The 23,798-nt window shown below is 37.8% G+C and overlaps 1 protein-coding gene across 1 annotated transcript; it reads right to left on the minus strand.

The window, feature by feature from the left end:
* Positions 1 to 2,072: 2,072 nt before the first annotated feature.
* On the minus strand, positions 2,073 to 3,131 carry LOC118029970 (uncharacterized). The gene is made up of 2 exons (XM_035033974.2): positions 2,515 to 3,131; positions 2,073 to 2,368 (listed from the first exon to the last, which is right to left on the minus strand). Exons 1-2 carry the CDS (start codon positions 3,001 to 3,003, stop codon positions 2,177 to 2,179), a joined length of 681 nt encoding a protein of 226 aa, XP_034889865.1. The 5' UTR covers positions 3,004 to 3,131; the 3' UTR covers positions 2,073 to 2,176.
* Positions 3,132 to 23,798: the final 20,667 nt, after the last annotated feature.

Here is a 23,798-nt window from a genome sequence, read left to right on the forward strand (position 1 = left end):
TGAAGTTAGAGTCAATAAAATCGTACATCTTACACACAAATCAACAAAAAAATTTAGCAAGTTAAGATTAAAACAACAATGCAGCTTACCTCAGATAGGGTGCGCTAGGAGTGCTAATACCTTCCCTAGCCTCAACCAGTCTCGTACCATAGGATCTCTCTTGACCAGTTAGGATTCCTAGTGACCATAATACTAGGTGGCGACTCCTTAAACAAGACATTTTCCCTAAAAGAATAAGATACCAGAAATCAGTTTTTTTTCATAATCGAGGATTATTTTTACGGTCATCGCGATGTCGGGTGCAACACTTTATATAATAAAAAATTGGAAAGAACAACAAGAGGTGCTTTCAGTGAAAGGTGTTGATCTCCTTCGTTTGCTTAGAAGGGGGACACGAGGTGTCATCCATTCATTAAGAAGGATGAGTTGGCAAGGGCATGAGACTAGAATTATAGAATAGGATCTCCTCCCTGGAAATCTTTCCCCACTGACACGTGTGCTTCTTTCAGGGATGGCTCATAAAGATGCCCTCTTCGGTCAGCTGACTCAAGCTTGTTGTCCTGGGCTGGGCTCATTAACCAGACTTTGTACAAATGAGAATCTCCTGTCCTAAAGCTTTTAGGGCCCAGCCCCTTCAATATCCTACTTTTTTTCTTTTGAAAAATTTGTATTAAACAGCATCCAACTAATGTTACTCTTTCGATATTATTAATCGACTCTTTTCGTGATAGATTAGAATCCAATTCACTGAAGATTTCCTTGAAAATAACTGTTCACCATCTTCTTTATTTAACACTTCGGTGAAGTTGCGTCCATGCATCGGCCCAAAAAAATGTACATGTAAAAGCTAATGAGGGGCCTGACTTTATTCCCTAGGTAATTAACCTAACCAATCTCACGGGTTGATCTAGAACTTGATGGACTTTATAGTTAGACTGTCTAGGTTAGATAAAAAACCAAACAAAACTTTTTTTTTTTAAATGTGATTTTTTTTCTAGACCCATCTTTTTTTGTATTTTTTAATTGGTTATTAACTTTTTTTTTAATATGGTTTTTTTCTCATATATCCTTTTTATATATATAATTTTAGTTAGTTATTAATTATTTTAAAGTTTATTATATAAATTACTAGAAGATTATTTTTATTTTTTCGATGTTAGATTTGAAATCTTTTAATATATATATTTTTATATTCACAAGAAAAAAATATTTTTTCAATGTGAAATTTGAAAACTTTAGTATATATACTTTTATTTATAAAAAATATATTTTTTTTAATATGAGATTTGAAGATTTTAGTATATATATTCTATTTTCACAAAAAAAAAATAATAATTTAAATACTTTAATTTAAAAAATTAACATCTATCTGCTTTGCTCTCTCCTAACAAGGTTCTGAATTTATATAAATAGTCACAATTTCATAGGAGGTAGGTGGAAAAGCAAGCAAAACCCTTTTTTAATGTTAAGGGAACGAAGTGACCAGAAGGTTCAAGCTATGAATGTCTTTCTCTACATTTAGTAGCACTCAGGGGTCTCCACGAACAGTGGATTTTTTTTAACTTGAAATAAAAATAATTTAAAATATTTTTATAAATATATAAATTATTTTTTATTTTTTTATATCAAATATTAAAACTTCAAATTTTTTTTTCCAGATCCGACCCTTTAACCGGATCAATTTCCGGGTCAGGTGTTTTATCGTCCTCTGCCGAAGTTTCCTTTCCTTTTTGTGGGATCAACAACTTCTTCGGAATTTCTCATATACCATTTCCTAAAGCATTTCATCAGCGGACGATTGGATAGATTAATTTGCTTTATGGAGTTCCGATTTCCCTTGGCATGCTCTTGTTTGCCTATCAGAGTTTGGATTTACTGAAGGATAGTCATCTCTCTCTCTCTCTGTTTTTTTTTTTCTTTTTTTTTTTAACGCGAGTTTTATTTAACTATAAATAGCGAGGTGGAAACTTCAGGTGGGCAATCTTTCAATTCAGACCTTCTCACTACAAAGAAGAGCAAATGAAGGAAGCTGACAACACTTCTCTTGGGCACTTTTGCCTAGTATGGTAGACTCTGCTGGAATATTCACTTCATTAAACAATGGGTATTTACATTAAAACAAATGAGACAATTAGTAAGTATATATTGTTGAAATTAAACATTATTTTAACATAAATCATAGATCGCTTTTGTAATCATCCTGGGAAGTACTAGTAGTAGAAGAAGAAGAATAAAACTGTGATGCCAAATCTTTAACAATTTGAACCAAACCTTTCAAGTCATTGCTCCCCAATTCAAGACAGTCCCTTAACAAATCACCCTCCACTACCTCTCTCTGTACAGTCTCCACCACCTCCTTTAATGGACCCTGCGCCCCCCATACCACCCAAAAGAAAAAGAAAAGCATTTAGCACCATCAACAAGTAGAAAACATTATAAAAAAACAAACAAACAATTAAAAACATAGGAGTATAAAATACTTGAAATAACGTTACAAATGTTACTATTTATTACCGATTGATGGAACACTTTGACAAGCCGTCGTAACACCGACTGAGCAACTCTAAGGACATCTTTGTAATTCCCGGCAACCCAAGTGGCTCGCTCAATTTCCGATCCCGACCGCGTCAACTCACCCAGAAATCTTAGCAACTCATTCATCTCCGTAACAGCACCGTACAATTCCCTATAATCAAAATCCCTCCAGGCGTAGTTTATAGCATAATCCCAACCAACAGACCAAGACAATCCCCAGAACCCGAAACCCAACCCTCGCTCAAGCTTCTGCGCAATAAGCTTGGCCCGATTTGAACCTGAGATGTCACCGCGGGAAGCACGGAGGTTGGAGACGCGGGTGAGGAGAGAATGGGAGAGAGAGAAAAGGGATTTGTACTGAGAGTATGAACGGGAGAAGGAGAACGCGGTTGTTGTTATGGTGGTATTGAGGAGGAGAAAGAGGAGGAGGAGGAGGGTGGTGGAGAGTTGTGCTTTAGTTTTGGCCATAGATTGACGGAGGATGATTTTTTTCTCCCTTCAATAAACAGTTAAAAGAAAAGATCTAGGGTTCGGTCTGTGATCACATAGAACAACTGTTTCCAAAATCTATCTATTTTAAGCGTAGTTTTAAGACCAATCCAGTTTAAAATTTGAATTTCAAGTTCTAGATCTAAAATTTGAATTTCAAGTTATAGATTTTGATTGAGTCACCGGATTCTAACTAGACACCAATCAATCAGGTCATATTTTTTAAAAAAATTAAATTAATATCGTTTTAGTATAAAAAAACAAAAAAAAAATCAATGAGTTTATAGTCGGGTCTTGCCGAGTCAATTGGGTCGCCAACTCAGCTAGGTCACACCAGGTCTTTTTTTTTTTTTTCTTCAACCTAACCCGGTTCCAGCCCGGGGTAGACTAGGTTCCGGGCCAGACCGGGTTTCTAAACTATAATTTTAAGAGTATAATATTTTTATATATAACAAAACAACTAAAATGATAAATAAATACATGTGTTTATAGACTCAATTTATTATTTATCATTACAGAATAAAAATATTTTTTTCATTTAAAAAAAAAACCGATGAGTTTGTTTAAGGCTATTAAATATATATTTTTGACAAGATATAAAAAATACAATATAACCTCAAATTGTAAAAATAAATTATAAAATTATAAATACGTTGTTTTTTATATATAATTCAAACACTTTATAATATATGGTTTAAGTAAAAATATATTATAAATTTATATTAAATGAAAAGTACAATATAATTATTTATATTTATAAATTTTTATTTTAAAAAATAAAGGGATGCATGCATTGGTCAAAATCTCAAAAGAAAAGAAATTTAAGAATATCATGTTATAATACATGACATATATTATACATTTTTATCATACAAAAAGGAAATAGGCAAATTGTTGACTTAGCACCGTTTCTCTAGGTTCCACATTTTTGTCCAGCTAGCATAACAATTAACACAATTATCCAAGTATTTTACAACTAAAAACACCAATTCAATTAAAATAAAAGTATAGTTAAACGGATTAGATTTTAAATTTATTTTTTAAAAATTACCAGTTCGAGTACTATAAATTTCAAGTTTATTAAAGATTTACATAGTCATTAATTTTAGAGTCTCGAAAGATTAGTTGAAGTGTGCGTAAACTGACCCGAATATCCATAATTAAAAAAACTAATAGTAAAAATATAGTATTTTGCTATTATTCCTATATTTTCTCATAATTCAAAACACTTTTTAATATATGTAAAAAATATATTATAAATTTATATTAAATTAAAAGTACAATATAATTATTTATATAATTAAACTAAAATAGAGGTGTTGATTAACTAATTAAGTTTAGAATTTATTTTTTAGAGATTATTAATTTTAATATTATAAATTTTAGAATCACTGAAAATTTATATAATTGTTAATTTCAAGATCTGAAAGGTTAATTAAAATACACGTAAATCGGTGCGGATACCATAATTAACAAAAAAAAAAAAATTGATAGTAAAAATATGGACAATTTTGCTATTATTCCTACATTTTCTCATCAACCAAACGGAGAAACAAAACTAAGAAAAAACCATATTTTTTTAACCCTTGTGTACATATTTCATAATTTATCAGCGACCCGACAAAGAAATAACATGGAAAAGGATCCGAAGTTTATGAAAGGGATAAGGAGTTTTTGAGGCCTCTAATGATTTCCTTCGTTTGCTTAGAAGGGGGAGCACAAGGTTGCAGGTTAGGTTGTATTTCAAAAACATGAATTGTTTAATTAGGGCCTGAGAATAGAATTTCAGAGTTCAAGACCTGAAATCAGAACCCATAAGGATCTCTATCGATATTATTATTAATCGACTCTTTTTGTGAAAGATTAGAATCCAATTCACTGAAGATTTCCTTGAAAATAACTGTTCACTATCTTCTTTATTTAAGATTTCGGCCCGTTGGGTTAATTCAGACCTGATCGATTTAATAGCTAGACTGATTTGGGTTAAATAAAAGACTTATCAAACCCGGATAAGACCTTTTTTTTTTTTTTAATATAATTTTTCTTTTAGACCTATTTTTTTTCATATTTTTGTGAAAGATTAGAATCCGATGAAGATTTCCTTGAAAATAACTGTTGACTGTCTCCTTTATTCCAGATTCCGGTGAAGTTGGCGTACAAGCATCATTTAGCAGTGGTCCAAAAAATTGCACATGCAAAACCTAAAGAGGAGCCTAACTTTATTCTGTATTTTATCTTCCTCTCCCGAAGTTTCCCTTTCCTTTTTGTTTGCCTATCAAAAATTTGAATTTCCTCTCCCGAAGGTTGTATTTAAAAAATAATTTTAAAAAAATTCCAATTAAAAAAAAAAAAAAACACTATTCTCAAACAACTTTAGTCTTGAGTAGAACTTTAATATGACCCTTTTGAGAAGCAAGAATAATAGAAGTTTGAATGCAAACAAATGATGTGCCTTCCCTTTCTAATATATATTTACATTGATAGATATGCTCTGTGCTTTGCCGTGAGCCAGACAATTTTTTTTTCAAAGCCAAAAAAACTATTCAAGTGTTGTTATTGTATTTTAAAGAACAAAAAAAAAAAAAAACTAACACCAGAGAATTAAAAATTAATATCCACAAGTAGGATTATGTGAATAAGATAATCAAATTGAAGGAAACACAGGGAAAAATAAAAACAAAGTTTAATTTTTAAAAATAATTAAATCTTGAAGGACAAACAAAAAAAAAAAAGAATTAAAAAAAGTGACTTCAAAAGAAACTTAGGTCACCTTGATAAATAAAATTTCTTTTTAAAATGAACAACTTCAAAGGATATAATCAGGAAAGAAAATGATATCAACCCGTCCCGTATAATTTTTTTAAACCTATGATCTTAGATACTGACTAAATTGAAAGCATCGCATCTGGAAAGCAACTATTTTAAAACTTGGCTTGACCTATAACCAGCCAAGCTTCAAAAGAAATTAGGGGAGAATTGATGTAAGACTGTCAAAAACCCATGTTGACCTATGTTTCAGTTGACCTAAGAAAAATCCAGTCAAAACACAATGATTATTTTCCTTTTCTTTTTTTTCAAAATGATATTATTTTGATTATTTATAAAACAAAAGAATTTGGTTGGATTAGGTTAACTTGAGTCAACTCACTCGACTAGTGACCTGATCATTGTCCCTGAATGACAATTGGCTTATAAATAATAGGAAAAACCTAGAAGAAAAATCCCAATAATTGAAATGTCGAATGATGAAATAAAAAAACTAAAGAATAAAGAAATAGCATTTAAGAGAATAGGAACCTTATTTGGAAAAAAAAATGAGAGGACAAACAAAAATATTGAATTGAATAGCAAAATTGAAAAACAATTCAAATTAACAAATGAATTAAAAAAATATAAAGAATATCAATTTCCGACAAACTTAATGATGATGGATAGAATTAAAAAAAATTAAAAATTATTGAAGCCAACCCAATCCAACATTTAGAATTTTATAACATGGATCATGAGATCAAATCACAACATAAAGGTCTAACTTGAAAAAATAACAATGTAAAATGCATAACCAACCAAAATAATTAGGGATAAACTTGAAAAGCAATAAATTAAAAAAAGAAGTGATTTAAAAAATATAGATTTAAAAAGAAAAAAAATAAAATTTGACACAAAAATAAAATAAAACCAAATCATAAAGGATGAAATTTAAAAACAATTTTGGAAAAGGATAGGAACAACTAAAATTAACAATAAAAAGAATAAGGATCATATTTGATATAAAGATAAAATGTCAAGGGATAAAATTTAAAGACAAATCAATTTGATAAATAATTCAAGATCAAATACGCTACAATTAAAAAAATAAAGACCAAAATCTGACATAAAAATCAACTGTGATGGGATGAAATTGAAAAAAAAAAAAAACTTAACTCAATAAATAATTCAAGACCAAATATATTGCAATAAAAAGAATGAAGACATAATGTAACTTAACAAACAAATAGCCAGATTTTCTTGTCTTTTTGCAATGGGCAACATGATCTTCCTCGTGGGATTGACCCCTTACTTACTATACTATCTTGTTTATTTATGCTAGGATCATTAATTTATATGACAGTGACATCACAACACTGATTAATCTATTTCTAATCGGTAGCCCCCACTCATATGGTCAACTTATCATTTTCTGATTAGTAACCCCTATTCATGTGACCAATTTATCTCTTTTTAATCGGCAGCCCCCACTCATATAGATAACTTATTATTTTCTTATTAGTAGCCCTCACTTAAGTGGTCAGGTTATTATTTTCTGATCACTAACCCTTATTCATGTGGACAACTTATCTTTTTTTGATCAATAGCCCAACATGCGACATGTGACAACAGAAAACAAATAGAGATTCTGCACTAAAAGAGCAAGCAAGCAAGAAACCTGCATAAGAAAAGGAAAATCCAGATAACACAACATCTCAAGCTAGCCAACATATAGGCTAGGAAACAGCTAATAGTCTAACCAGTACAAGACAATAAAGATACCAAGGGAAATAATCTCCCTATCAAATATAGATCCACAATACAAACCCAAAATAGAATCAAAAGGTAGATGATGGAGCAGTGTCGGCAAAACTGCTCAAGGGCCCTGGAGTTACGGTAGGGGCCTTGGATTTTTGTTTCTCCTGCTTACCCAAACTGATGGTAACAATTGTTCTGCTTCTAGTTAGATATTGCATCTTGGGAGGCTCCACAGCAGCATCATCACCTTCTTCAGAGATGTGTACAACTTTTGGAGTAGTAGATTGCCTGGAACCAGAATGCCCAGTTTCAACAATTTTGGTCCTTTTGCGACCAGGAGACTTAGGCCTCGTTTCACCATTTATGTCAGCTTCAGTGAACATAGGATTAACTAGGGGATCTGCTAGAGGGACTACACTATATGGTTGCTGCTTCTTAACAGCAGCAGTCTCTACAGATGGACTGGAATTTCCAGAACAAGTAGGAGCTTCATAGGACTGTTTTTTACATTTGGAGTTGGTTCCTTTATTACATGTGGTAATAGAATGTCCTAGGATGACGTTGCTTGCAAAAATAGGGAGGGGATTCATACATAACCTGCTGGGATAGAGATGTGCCATTGGGCAGAACCACATTGACAGTAGTTAGCAAGTCTAAGAGCAAGTCGACCTCAATAAGGACTCTAGCATATGAAAACCGGGTCATATTTGCAGCAGGAGCATCGCAATGGATTGGCTTCCCAGTCATCCTAGCAAGCTTTGAAAAGCAAATAGAAGTCCAACCTCAGAGGCAGATTGGGGAATCTTACCTAAGTCGGTATTTTTGTCATGTCAATGGCTTGAAAATAAAATAAAAAATCTGGCATAACTTTCAAGATGAGAGGCCGGACAAACACATAGTATGGACCTCCACTCAGAATGTCTAACATTTCCATTTCAGAAGGGAAGGCAAATATTAACTAGCCAGAATCATGCATTGTAAAATTAGCTTTATGTTGCCAATTCTTGCTGATGAAATTTAATAGGGGTGCATAGCCTGGGAATTTCCCAGCAACATAACCAATCAAATAGAAATGCCACATATCCACAGGTTCACCTATATTGTTTTCTTTAAGATGACAGGATGCAGAAGATGCATATTCAGGGAAGTGGACAAGAGCTAGGGACTGTGAGTTGGAAGTACCTGTTGGAGTGTTTGTGGCAACACACCAATGACTTCCAAGTGGAGTCTTATCCTTCGCCAGGGATGTGAAAGAGGTAATGCCAACAAGGGGAGTGACGCCAGAAGAACGAGGAGTAAAGAGACCCATTCCAGAAGCTGGAAAAGAAGGGGAGTCTATATACTAACCCGAGTTGGGATTGCCTGAACCCTGATGGGAACCACGAGGGTTAGACTTGACCAAATATTCACCCGGTGAGATGCTAGGTCTGGAGCTACCAGAGGAACCTTTATTGCAACCACAAGAAGCAGGAGAGGTGGTGATTCTGTAGAAGGACTGTTCTGCTGCATGGCTCTGTTTCTATGCTTGGAATAAACCCTAACCCCGCAAGATGGACCAGTAAAATTGGCAAAGACCACCTTGGTTCTGGGTGGAGTGAAGGCTTGAGAAGAGGACATGGGGTCTTGTTGAACTGGAGAACGACTGTGAGACTATGCCCTAGGCATGCGTGAAGCAGACTTGGAGGGAAGTTTGGAGGCTGAAATCACTCTGGGCAAACCTAAAATTTAAAGATTTGTTCTTTGATTTTATCATAGTGGATAGAAGAAAGAACGTCAGGAGAGAAGAGAACATGAGAAGAAAAACATTGCACAATAAGAAGAGCACGAAAAAACGATGTAGAGCACACATACAGCTTCTCTCACTACAATCGGGAGCTTTTCTCACTCAATATTAATTAGAATTGTTAAGACCAATACATATTATACTCATTTCTTTGTACAAAAAAGTTATTACTCTTATAAACTAAGGTATAAAAGATTTATTGAATTAATATGTAGGTGCTTATCAAATGACATGTACATTGAACTGACTCATATGAGTATTTCAAATAAAGAGATCACTTATGACTATGAAAAGACTTCATTGACAGTTATGTAAGCAATCCTTACACTTGAAATTACTAAGTTATCTTATATGGAGAGTGTTATGCTTTAATCCTCATTACATGTTGTGTTAATAAAGGATAACAAATGAGCAGATATTAGGTATAATATGAACTAAGTGAGGGTATTTGAGTAATCAATAGAGAATACATCACCCTAGATGAATTATGAAAAATATTTCATATGTTCTCAAAAGTATTTGTTGTCACCTATTTTTGGGTCCTCACACAAAAAAGGATAAAATACAAAAAATAAAAATAAAAAAATATATATTCAGAAGAAATAAAAAAATGATATCAGTGAGAAGAGGATGTCGAAGCGCCCAGAAAATAATCAGAAATTGGTTAAGAAGGTTCAAAAATACAAAGTTTGAAATTTCACATTATAATTTTGACTGATGAGGCTCTTGTTGACAAAGAAAATTTAATTTGAGGAAGAAAATCCAAAATAAGATGTTTATGGACTCAATTAAATTTTATTAAAGGTTTAATTGAATTTATTAAGGGTTTGATTACAAGAAAAAATTGATTTTTAAGTCAATTTGAGCTTTAATTGGAAGAAATAAAAATTCAGGAGTCAAATTATAATATTTGAGAGTTAATTTGGTCAAATCAGGGGCTTAAGTGCATAAATTTTGAAGTTTGATGGCTAATTAGGGACTTGATTAAAGAAATCTGAAACCAAGGACCAAAATAGAAAAAGCACGCAAATTGAAGGACTAATTTGAAAATTTAACATTTTGATGCCCTTTTCTTTTAAATGAAACAACGTGTTTTGTCAAAATGACGCTGTTTAATGTATTGTTCATAAAAAAAAAAGGCAAAACAGTGTTGTTCAAAATGGCACCATGGGTCTTCTTCTTCCTGTAGACACGTAGAGGCAAGGGAAGAAGAAGTTTCTCTCCCCTGCAACGCCACTTGCACTCTCCCACTTACAAGATGACTGATGTCACACCCCCACAAAAATTTTATAAAGGCACGACATCGGCTGGCGATTTTCGTTGTGTTCTAAGGATTTGGTTCTTTGGAGTCGCCACCTAGTATTTGGTCACTAGGAACCCTAACTGGTCTTTCAGAGATTCTAAGGCAAGGGACTGGTTGCGTAAAGGGAAGGTACTAGCACCCCTAATACGCCCTACCTGAGGTAAGCTGCTTGGTGTTTGGTTTGCTCTATAGTCTATGGTGTTGGTGTTTTCTAATCCCGTCAACTCGTAAATCGCAAGGATAAGAGAATAAAAGAATGAAGAAAATTTTCACGATTCTTTAAAAGAAAACTACTTTTCACGACTCGTAAACCGTGGAGAAAAAAAATTAAAATTAAAATTTTGAAATGTTCTCGATCGCAACCAAAACTTCTTTCAAAACATGTGCGTTGATTTATTACTCCCGATAATATTTTGGATGTTCGTCCTTTTAAGGATTTCTTCATCCAAACATTAGCGGTGAACAATAACCACAACTTCTCCTCCCAAAATAAGATTTTTATAGTTTTTGGAATATTGGCCAATACCCTTTGGAGTTTTACAAACAGGTTGTAAAATCCACAAATGCAAGAAAATGATTTTTGTGTTTAAGAAATCTATGCGAAAACACATTTTCAAAACTTCCAATATTTTTTTTTATATATAAAAAGGAACATTCAAAATATGTTAGAGTATTGGCCGTATGCAACACGCAAGAAAACACATTTTTTTTTTTGTAAACATTTTTTTTTGTGAAAACGGGTATTTTAAACACTGAATTGGTATTCTTATGGTATAAAAAATACAAACCAATATTAATCCACCCTAATAAAAATATGCAGGAAAAATCAACACTATTTTTAAGGCCTTTTGAAATTTTTTTTGAAAGCAAAAACATTTTTTATTTTGAAAATCTTTGATGTTTTGACGAAAACCGGGTATTTTAATACCGGATTTGTATCTTTACAATACAAACTGATATTGATCAAAATACAGTAATAAAATTACACAAAAATCACAAATTTTTTTGAAGATATTTTTTCAAACGGGCCAGACTCGGCCTAAAAGAAAATTGGGCCAAAAATCAACCCAAAATAAATTAGGGCCCAATTTCTACAGGGCTGGACTCAGCCCAGCCCACACATGGTGTGGGCTGATGTTACAACCCGAAATGAACATGGACTGGTTACTGTGCACCTGCACAGTAACCAGTTAATTAATTAGGTGGTTACTGTGCACCTGCACAGTAACCTGTTAATTAATTAGACCTGCATAGTAACCGAAGAATTAATTAGCTGGTTACTGTGCCCCTGCACAGTAACCAGTTGCACGTTCTGCATGCAAGAAGACGAATACGGGATAAAGGGGAAGAGTTACCTGCGACGATGAGCTTGGGTAGAGGAGCTGACAGTGGTGCTGGTGGTGGTTTTGCTGGCGGTTGCTGACCGGAGGATGGCTGGGATGGTGGCTGGCCTTTCTTCCTTTTTCTCTGTGTTTTTGTTCTACTCTGTTCTCCTCTGCTTCTCCTTTCTTCTTCTGATTCTCACACTGCTCTTCCCTCTCACGGTGATTCTGCTATTTTTTGGCAGCGTTGATGGTGGTGGTGGTGGTGGAGAGGAAGCCGGTGATGCCTCAAGTGGTTATGACGGTGACAGTGGCTGGGAAGCCTAAGGACAACGGTTGTTTCCTTCTTCTTCTTCCCCGTGCAGAGGAGCAGGTGCTGCCTTTTCTTCAATGGTGCTCTCCTCGTTTGAAACTTCACTCTCCTTTTAGTTTAAAAAATATAACTCTCTCCCCTCTGTTCGGTCTCTCCTCTCTCTCCTCCCTTCGGGTTCTTTGTTTTTTTCTTTGGGTTCTTTTTTTCTTTTCTGTCTTCCCCCTCTTTCTTTTTTCTTCAGTTTTCTCTTCTATTTATAGGGGCCGAACCGGTGTGGGGGACCAGTGTTAGTGCGCCTTGGAGCGGGTTTTGCGGGTGGCTGGTCGGCCACCACCCGCGACAGCAAGGTGCCGTTTCTTTACTTTCGGCCGGTGGTCGGCCAATGCTTTCGGTCGGCGGTCCCACGGTGTGGGGGCTTCGGGTTGTTCGGTGGAGATGCAAGGGAGAGAGAGGCGGGAAGTTTATTTCAAAAACCAAGCTTTTCCTTCTGTTGCAGGTGCGGGGGAAAGGAAGAAGAAAGGGGAATAGTGCCGTTCAAAACGGCACCGTTCGGTCCTTTTTTTTTTTTTTTTATGCATGAAACGGCGTCGTTTTGGATAAAACGCGCCGTTTCATTTAAAAATAAAGGCGCCAGAACATGTTTCGAATCAGTCCTTAATCATCTTTGTTTAATTCAATTCCGTCCCTGCTAATTTCAGTCCGTCCCCATAGTTGGCCGCGTTTTTCACTTTGGTCCTTGGCCTCTGATTTATGCAATTAAGCCCTTAATTGATCAATAAACTTCCAATTTTTTCAATTAAGCCCCTGAAACAATTCCAAACAGCCCCCCTATCTTTGCGCCTTCTCCAAATTGGTCCCTGGTTTCGGATTTTCACAATTAAGTCCCTAATTGGCCCTTAAACTTCAATATTTATGCAATTAAGCCCCTGATTTGACTTAATAAAATCCTAAAAATTATAATTTAGCCCCAGAACTTTAATTTCTTCAATTTAAAGCCCAAATTGACTTAAAAAATCAATTTTCTTGCAATCAAATCCCCTATAAATCCAATAAAAAATCAATTAAACCCATAAACATCCAAATTTGGGCTTCTCTCCTCAAAATTCAAAATTTCCTTATCAATAGGGTTCTCATCCTTCAAGAATATATTGTCAAAAATCCAATCTTTGTATCTTTATACTCCTTGACCAATTTTCTGACCATTTTCCGAGCGCTTCGGCCTCTTGTCATTTTTCTAACCTTCTTTGGCTATTTATTTTATTTTTTTGCGGGGACCCAAAAATGGGTTACAACAGATGCCCCCTCTTTATAGAGCTTACGGAGCGAAGGTTTTGCGCAGTAAGTTTTATAAAGATAGTCCCAACTAAACTCCCGAAAACTGATCTGGTCGAAGCTTGATCGATCTGAAACTCTTTCTTTACAACAATCCTCTTCGGCCATCGGAATCCCATCTGGAAATTCCCTTTAACAAAAATGAAATATGAGGTCCCTTCTGGCGACCCCTTTTTGAAAAATATCAAAATGCGAGATCCCTTCTGGCGATCTCCTTTAATCAAACTTATAATCCCATCTGGGATTCCTATTAACAAACATGAAGTATGAGGTCCCATCCGGCGACCTCCCAAAATAGTGAAATGCGAAACCCCTTCTGGCGATTTCAAACAACCTGGAATCCCATCTGGCGATTCCTTTTAACCAACATTAAGTGTGAGGTCCCATCTGGCGACCTCCACAATAGTGAAACACGAGATCCCTTCTGGCGATCTCAAGCAACCTGGAATCCCATCTGGCGATTCCTTTTAACCAACGTGAAGTGTGAGGTCCCATCTGGCGACCTCCATAATAGTGAAACATGAGATCCCTTCTGGCGATCTCCAGGAACCTGGAATCCCATCTGGCGATTCCTTTTAACCAACAAAGTGTGAGGTCCCATCTGGCGACCTCCACAATAGTGAAACACGAGATCCCTTCTGGCGATCTCAAGCAACCTGGAATCCCATCTGGCGATTCCTTTTAACCAACATGAAATACGAGATCCCATCTGGCGACCTCCAAATAGTGAAACACGAGATCCCTTCTGGCGATCTCAAACAACATGGAATCCCATCTGGCGATTCCCTTTTATTCAAAGCTGAAATATGAAGTCCCTTCTGGCGATCTTCATCGAAAAAACGAGATCCCTTCTTGCGATCTCTTTTAACCAAACAACTTGGAATCTCATCTGACGATTCCCTTTTACCAATTGCTATTGATGTCGTTCTTCCTGTTGGCAGGGTCTGAAAAATATTATCTTCTCTTCTTTCTGTTCTAGACTCAACTCAATAATTCTTTCTTCGTCCACAATCTCGTTGGAATGCACTAAGATCTCCTCCTGTAACGATAAAAAAAACATACGTGCAATGACTTTATGATTAGATGCAATGCATGCATTCGTACCTGGTTTTGAAACATAGGCCCCCATCCTCTTTTCTAGTTCATGAGACTTCCTCGTAACATGAGCGTGCTTTTGAAGTCGTATGCCGGATTCATCTCTCGTGTTGCCTTTTTTCTTATCATATTCTTGGAGAAAAAGTATTTGACTTTCCTCAAGTAGCCCTTTTCTCAAAATGTAAGACTTGTTCTTGCTTTTATGTCATTGCTTTTGTCAAATGCTTTAGCTTGGTTTTCAAATCTATAGGCTTCCGTATAAAACATCTTGTATTGCCCCCAGTGTAGAGGTGTGATCCTAGTTTGAGCTTTTATATAGAGAAGAAATTCGTTCAGTCGATGCTAAACTTTTTTAAATGAGTGAGGAGATGCACTGTTGGGATTAATGCAAAAAAGATTGTTGTGAGATCAATGCACAAAAGGAAAGAAATCAATGGCCAAACTTTGCTTTATTAATTTAGGGAACTACATCAAGCGTAATATCTTTTTACAGAGTCAGAATTCACAGGCCGAGCTAGATCTTCTCCATCCATTCTAGCTAACTTCAACGCTCCTCCTGAGAATGCCTTTGTTACTACATAAGGACCCTCATAATTTGGTGCCCATTTGCTTCGATCATCTCCTGGTAATGACAATATTTTCTTCAATACTAGATCCCCTTCTTGAAACATACGCGGTCTAACATTCTTATCATACGCCTTAGCCATTCGTTTCTGGTAAAGTTGGTGATGACATATTGCGGCCATCCTCTTCTCACTGATCAAGTTCAATTGCTCGTATCTCACTCTGGCCCACTCGGCCTCTTCTATCTCAGAATCTATTAACACTCTTAACGATGGGATTTCCACTTCCAAAGGCATCACTGCCTCCATACCGTATACCAAAGAATATGGGGTAGTCCCTGTTGAGGTTCGAACTGCGGTGCGATATGCATGAAGGGCAAATGGTAACATCTCATGCCAATCCTTATAGGTGACTACCATCTTCTGAACAATCTTTTTGACATTCTTGTTAGCAGCTTCTACCGCTCCATTCATCTTTGGTCTATATGGCGAAGAATTGGAATGCTTGATTTTCCATTTAGTGCAGAACTCTATTATCATCTTGCCGTTGAAATTCTGGGCATTATCAGTTATAATCTGTTCTGGGGGACCATACCGACATATCAAATCTCTCTCAATAAATTTCTTCACCACTTTTTGTGTCACATGAGCAAATGACCCGGCTTCTACCCATTTTGTGAAGTAGTCAATAGCCACGAGGATAAATCTATGACCATTGCTCGCTTTTGGGTTTACGGGTCCAATCACATCAATTCCCCACATCGCGAAAGGCCATGGAGATGTTAAGTTAAACAGAGGAGCTGGTGGCATATTGACCTTATCACTGTAAATTTGACATTTGTGACATTTTCTGACATAGTCGATACAATCTTTTTCTAGTGTCATCCAAAAATAACCAGCCCTTTGGATTTTCCTTGCCATCATGTGCCCGCTAGCATGGGTTGAGCAAATCCCCTCATGGACCTCTCTTAATGCCTTTCTAGCATCTGCCTCATCCAAACACCTTAACAGGGTACCATCAAATGATCTTTTATATAAAATCTCTCCATCTAAATAGAAGTCTATAGCCAACCTTCTCAAGGTTTTCTTATCCGTGTTAGAAGCTCCCACCGGATTTTCCTGATTCTGCACAAGATTCTTGATATCGTAATACCAAGGTTGTCCGTCCATCTCTCCTTCAACTAAACAACAGTGCGCTGGATCATTTCTAATATTAATGTGTACTGGTTGTACCTTGCACTTGAGGTCAATGGTAGTCATAGCAGCTAGTGTGGCCAAAGCATCCGCAAAATGGTTCCCCTCCCTTCCTAGATGGGTGAATCTAATTTCTTCAAATTCCTTTGCTAGCATAGACAGGTATTCCTGGTACGGCCTCAACTTTTCCTCTTTGGTTTGCCATTCCCCTTTGACCTGGCAGATGATCAACATTGAATCCCCATATACATCTATCTTCTTTATCTTTAACTCCAATGCCGCTTCTAAACCGAGTATACAAGCTTCGTACTCAGCTGTATTGTTGGTGCACTCAAAATGTAGTTTGACCGAAACTGGGTATTGTTTCTTATTAGGAGAGATTATTACCGCCCCTGCCCCGTTACCATGTACATTTACTGCCCCGTCAAAAAACATGGTCCACCAATCTGTCTGCTCTTCTTCCTTTTCTATTGACGATATATCTTCATCAGGGAAATCAAAATCCAAAGGCTCGTAATCTTCAACAGCATTATCGGCCAAATGGTCTGCAATGGCACTCCCTTTTACGGCTTTCCTTGTCATGTACACTATGTCATATTCTGCTAATAAAACCTGCCACCTTGCAATTCGACTTGAGAGAAAAGGCTTATTACAAATATACCTCAGGGGATCCAATTTTGAAATCAACCAAGTGGTATAGTATAACATGTAATGTCGCAACCTCTTTGCCGCCCACACCAATGCACAACACAGCTTTTCTATCTCCGTGTATCTGGACTCACATTCAGTGAATTTCTTACTCTAAGTAATAAATAGCTCTTTCCTTCCTTCTGGTTTCATCATGCTGACCCAATACACATCCCATGGCTACTTCAGTTACGGTTAGATATAATACTAGAGGTTTCCCTGATACAGGAGGCACCAGTAGAGGTGGATTTTGTAAATAATGCTTGATTTTATTGAACGCCTCCTCACACTCCTCATTCCAGGTTCCAGGGTTCTTTTTCCTTAGTAGTCGGAATATAGGCTCGCATGTTGTTGTTAGCTGAGCTATAAATCGAGCAATGTAATTCAACCTTCCTAAGAATCCTCTTACTTCTTTCTCCGTCTTAGGGGATGACATAGCTTGAAAGGCCCTTACTTTGTCTGGATCCACCTCTATACCTCTATCGCTTACCACAAATCCCAACAGCTTGCCCGACTTAACTCCGAATGAACATTTTGCAGGATTAAGCCTTAGTTCATACTTCCTCAACCTCTCAAATAACTTCCTCAAAACTTCCACATGATCCTGTCCCTTTTTAGACTTGGCAATCATATCATCTACATACACCTCAATCTCTTTATGCATCATGTCATGGAATAGAGTCACCATTGCTCTTTGATATGTGGCACCTGCGTTCTTTAACCCAAATGGCATGACCTTGTAGCAGTAGGTCCCCCAAGGTGTGACGAAAGTTGTTTTCGCCTTATCCTCGGGAGCCATTTTTATTTGATTGTATCCTGAAAAACCGTCCATAAAGGAATAAGTGGAACTTCGGGCAGCGTTATCCACTAAAACATCTATGTGTGGTAGAGGAAAATCATCCTTAGGACTAGCTCTATTCAAATTCCGAAAATCTACACAAACTCTAATCTTCCCTTCCTTCTTAGGCACCACAACAATGTTAGATACCCATTGCGGATATCTAACTACTTCTAGAAAGCCAGCATCCCATTGCTTTTCGAGTTCTGCCTTGACCTTGATCCAGACGTCCGGGTGGGCCCTCCTCAGTTTCTGCTTGACTGGCTTATACCCTTCTTCCAACGGTATCTTGTGTTCTACAATACTTGTATCCAAACCGGGCATATCTTCATATGACCAAGCAAAGACATCCGAATATTCTTGTAATAGGGTGATCAATTTTATCCTTTGTTCAGAAGTAATTAAGGTACCTATTTTCAACTCTTTCCTGAGCTGACCATTGCCCACATTGATAGTTTCGAGTTCTTTGGTGGCAGGCTTCCAAGTCTGTTCCTGTTGTTCTACTAGCCTGGTGAATTCACTGATATTGCTTTCATCCCACTCTTCTTCTTCCATAGATATTACATGCTCGTTCAAGTTTGGCCATTTATTCTTGATGCTAGATGTATGTGATGTTGTAGGAGATCCGCTTTCAGGATTCCTGAAAGCGGGAAGTGCTTGGTGTAAATGCATATATAAATAATCAATTTTTGAAAAAGTGCATGATCTCACATTTATTCAAAGGGAAAAGGTGGGCTCCATGACAAACATAGAATCTAGCTGACATCATGAGCCTCGATTGTCAACTAGAGAAAATAAAGCAAGCATAAGCAAATGACAAAAACATTCTAAGGCAAACAAAGTTGGTTTACATTTTGAAAACCATTGGAGCTTCTTGGGTCACCCAATTCTGGAACTTTTCGCCTTGAGCCAACTTGCGCACACAGGTCTTGGCGGAGACTTCTTCTAGTGTATGGATAGTCAGTTGTGGCAGCACTTCATCTTCTTTTCCTGCTATTTCTTTCGCATCACCTTTTTCCTTCTCCTTCCCTTCCAAGGTGTTTATGCTCATATTTGCCAGCTCTAGACCCAGGCTTTCAGCTCCCTTATCATGTTGCACTATGTATGCAGCTCTTGGGAATGATACGCTAAGGGGAGGGATTTCCAGCTGTTCTTCTTCAAGATCTCTTCCTTTAATTCTAGCCATCCTTCTTGTCCTTCTCCGATCAGCAGCCCAACGATAATCCTCTTGGTTAGGTTGATATCCTAGCCCAAATCTTTGATCAGCCTTTCTCTTCCTTGTCGGATTAGCCCCTTCTGGTATTCCGCAAGCGAGGTTATATCGAAGTGGGACCCCACGGTTCAAGAAACATAGACTTGCCATCCTTGCTGCTTCTGAGATCCTTGGTCTTCTTAACACGGTGTTCTCTGGTACCCAGTCAGCGTTCACGATCTCAAAAGCATGGATATTGTTATCCTTGCAATCCTCCGCTTCGATGAAAGGCACAACCACATTCTTTGTCATGGCTATTGCCTCCTCAGCCCTGACGGTTACTAACATCCCATTCATGATGTACTTCAAACATTGGTGTAATGATGAAGCTACTGCCCCCGCTGCGTGGATCCAAGGTCTTCCCAACAACATACTATAGGAAGGGTGAATATCCATAACCTGAAGTGTCACTAGGAACATTTGCGGTCCCACATATAGCTCCACTTCTAAAGTCCCAAGTATTGGCCTAGGTGAGCCATCATATGCTCTGGCCATCATAGTACTTGGCTTCATATGAGATTCATCAATCGGCATTTCCTCCAAATGTGCTTTGGCAATACGTTCAAGGCCGAGCCATTATCGATGAGCACCTTCCCTACGAGGCAGTCTTTGCACCTAACCGTGATGTATAAAGGCTTGTTGTGTCCGGTACCTTCAGCATCAAGCTCATCAGCCGTGAAGTAGAGGTAATCAGTTGCATGGATCCTCCCTACTAAATGCTCCATAGTTTTTATGCTCAATGTCCTTGGAGGTACATACGCCTCATTCAATACCTTTTGCAAGGCATTTCGATGCGGCTCAGAGCTGAGTATCAAGGACATAAGGGAGATCCGAGCTGGAGTCTTTTTTAGTTGATCCACTATGCAATATTCGCTATGCTTGATCAACTTCAAAAATTCATTCGACTCCTCTTCCGTTACTGGCTTATTAACTTCTGGTGCTTTGTCCAGATCTATCACTTCTTTACCCTTTTCCTTCCTCCATTCTTCAGGCGTAAAGCAACGACCACTTCTGGTCAAACCACCTATCTCCGTCTGGAACAAAGGAAGAGGAGCTCGAACGTTGGAGGCATACCCATAATTGTACGGCATGGCCTTGTGATTCTCTTTTGTGCAGGATGGTTTAACCAAGATCAGCCTTGGGGGCCCATTAGCAGTCTGTTGAACCCTGCAAACTCCTGCCATCTTATCTTGACCTTCCATCATACTTACTTCACACCTGCTCTCCATTGGTTCAATCCTCAATTGTCCCATCCTCACATTTTAGCAATCTTTTCACAAAACTCGGTGCAATCCTCAATGTGATGTCCCTCTCTTCCATGGAACTCACAGTAGTCACCTCTCTCCAATTGGCTTACCACCTTTACCGCTAGAAATCCTGATTGTACTAACATGTCGTACAACCTTTTCATCGGCACCTTCAACACCTTGCATTGATTTCCCACTTCGATCATGCCTATTCCGCCACTGTTTGGAACATGTTTAGGCAATGGGTTTGAATTGACATTGGGCTTGTCTTCAAAAGATACCCATCCTAACTAATAAGTTCCGATAACCTCTTCTTGAATGCATAGCAGGTTTCAATCCCATGCCCGGGATTACCCCCATGGTACTCACAAGTCAAATCGGGCTTGTACCAAATTGGGAATGGTGGTTGTAGTGGTAGTGTAGGGATAGGAGCTATTTGTCCAATGCTCAAAAGTTTGGCATACATGTCCTTCAAAGGCATGGGTAATGGTGGCAATTGTTCTGAGGTGTATCCTGAGTGGGGTCTTTGGTAATGATTTTGGTAGTTTGGTTGGTTATTTGTTCGGTTAGGTGAAAAAGATTGGTTAAAGTTTATGCGTGGGGATTGAGAGGTAGGTGCTTGTGGGCTGTGGAAATTTACTTTTTTTGCCTTTATACCCGCCTTCCAAATTGTTAACGTCCCCTTCTCTTTTCCTTCCCATAAAACCTTTCTTCTCTAAAGGCTCCGCTATGCGCCCTGCTTTAATTCCTTGCTCGATTCTTTCCGCCACACGTACAACATCATAGAAATGTTGAGATGAGCTACCCATTAAATGCTCATAGTAAGGTGCCTTGAATGTATTGGCGAACAAAGTCACCATCTCCGTTTCTATCAAAGGGGGTTGCACGTGCGTGGCCTCGTCCCTCCATCTTTGTGCATAAGCCCTCACTGACTCTTGGCTTCTCTTTTCCATCGACATGAGGCTCGTTCGATCTGGAGCAATTTCCAAATTGAACTTGTATTGCTTTAGGAAAGCCTCCACTAAGTCCTTCCATTTCTTAATCTTGACATTATCCAGCCTCATGTACCAACTTAGCGCAGATCCCGATAGACTGTCTTGAAAAAGTAGATCATTAACTTATCGTCATGAATTACTTCAGCCATCTTGTTGCAATAAGATCGAAGGTGAGTGTTTGGGCATTCCAACCCAGTATACCTTATAAACTCTGGTATCCTAAAATCTTTTGGTACTGTGAGGTTAGGTACCAAGCATATTTCCGACGTTCGCAGGGGGTCAAACCAATCATTTCCCTCGACTGCTCTTAACCTTTCTTCTAATGCTGATATCTTGTCATCATTCACAAAACCCGTGGACCTATTATCGGAAGGCCCCTCGGCTGTTAAATCTACAGTGATATGAGCTTGAGGGGGCTGAATGGGAATAACAGGTGTAAAGTGCTGCCCCGTTGCTGAATCTGCCCCCATATTCTGAGATACCCCCGGGACAGGGGCCGACGGTGCTCCTATAGGTGGTTGGGTAGATGTTCCCTCCCCATTCTTGGCTTTTAAAAGTTGCTCAAGCAGATTGGTCAACCGGGAAACTTCATTTTTCACGGATTCCAACTCGGTCTGGTAGTGTGACTCTAACTGAGCTCTTTCTTCGTTTTCCATTCTTGATCTGGACCGGGTTTGGTGGACTCTGGATGTGGGACCTATGTTTCACGATTTGGAGATGCATGCATAGATGTATGAGAAAATGTATGATTGTGATGGATGCATGCATGTTTTATTGTGAACGAAAAATAACCATCCCATTATAAGCATTCTCTTGTCACATTGCTTTGATAGAAGTTCTGCCTTTCGAGTCGTTTTTGCTAGAATCATGTTTCACCAAGAGACAGATTTTGCATAAGAAGATGGGTCAAACGCCCTTTTCATTAATGCTTGGATAAAAATACATTTTAAAAAAATACAACATGCTAATCTCTTTCCTCCATAAACTCCTTAGCCAAAGGTAAGAAAGCAAAGCCGCGGTTCTCAATCTTCCCTAAAAAGGCATCGGTTTCGGCGATAGCGAATGATGTCTCCTCCCACATTCCGTGCATTGATTCTAATAATTCGAGCATGTGCAGCAGCTTCGTCCATTTGCTCATCGGTTTTGGTCATTTTTTCTATGAGCAACATGTTTGTTCTGTTCAAAGCAATGTTGTTGGCGTCGATTCGATCCTTGTGCTTTTCCGTTGCTACTAGCTTCTCATCCAAATACTTCGACTTTTCGCGTTCTTTGTCGAGCTTTATCCTTGCAACTTTTATCTCACTCCTTTTGGCTGCTAACTCCGCTTTAACATCCTCGAATCCTCCCCTTTTGCTTTCCAACTCTATATATTTCTTATTCAAATCCTTATACCTCCTAATCCTATCCATTAGTTCGAATTGCATTTGCACAAATTTTTCTTGGTAATATTTTGCACTTTCTTGGCAATCGCTAAAGTCCATCTCCATTGCTTCAAGTTCAGAACAACTTTGCATCCAATCCAAACTCAACCCTTTAAGCTCATTCTCACTCCTTTCCCTAGCAATCTTCTCCTCAACCAACTTTAACTCAAGCTTGGTTATTTTCGCATCTCTAGACTGTATTTGCTCATCTAGAAATGTTCTCCTTTTATCCTCTTCTAGCATCATTCCTTCCAACGTCGCCTTGTCCTTTCTGCTCTTGCTCAACTCTATTCTTAGTTTGTCCACTTGCCTTCTCAATTCACTGTTAACCCTCTTTCTTTTGAGGGGTTCCTCTATGGTTTGAGGAGATTTGACTTCTACACGAGGCATGGCTGAAGCAGCTAAATCATCTTCAATATTAACCTCTTTTCCCTTAATAGGCTCCTCTATAGCGCAAGGCATGGCTGAAGCAGCTGAGGCTCTCCATTTTACATATCCTTCGCTCACACTTGGATCTCTCAAACCTTCTATTTCCACCAACACTAGATGCTTCCAATCTTGTTTGATGATCTCCAAAACTTCTTTTGCCATGGGATCTTTGAACAGACCAAAGAATTGAGCAATTCCCATAGTTCTGGGAACAAACTGTATGCCCCCAAATTGTCTTACCACTAAAGTCGGAGCATAACTCACATAACCCGTAATCCCCACCAATGGTACCCAATGCTTTGTCCACAACTCATTAGGACCTTCGTTGTTGTTACCCATGGTGCTCTCCATTTAAAATCGCTATTAGGTAATCCTTCCAATTTATCAACCCAACCCTGGTTGTCTAGATCTCCCCATTCTTCTTCTTCCACAATCTTTAGGGGTTTTTGAGTGAACCACCAAAAATTATTGAAGACAGGTTTCTTTGTTTCGAT

Source organism: Populus alba, chromosome 5 (assembly GCF_005239225.2).
Source record: "Populus alba chromosome 5, ASM523922v2, whole genome shotgun sequence".
Lineage (NCBI taxonomy): Eukaryota > Viridiplantae > Streptophyta > Magnoliopsida > Malpighiales > Salicaceae > Populus > Populus alba.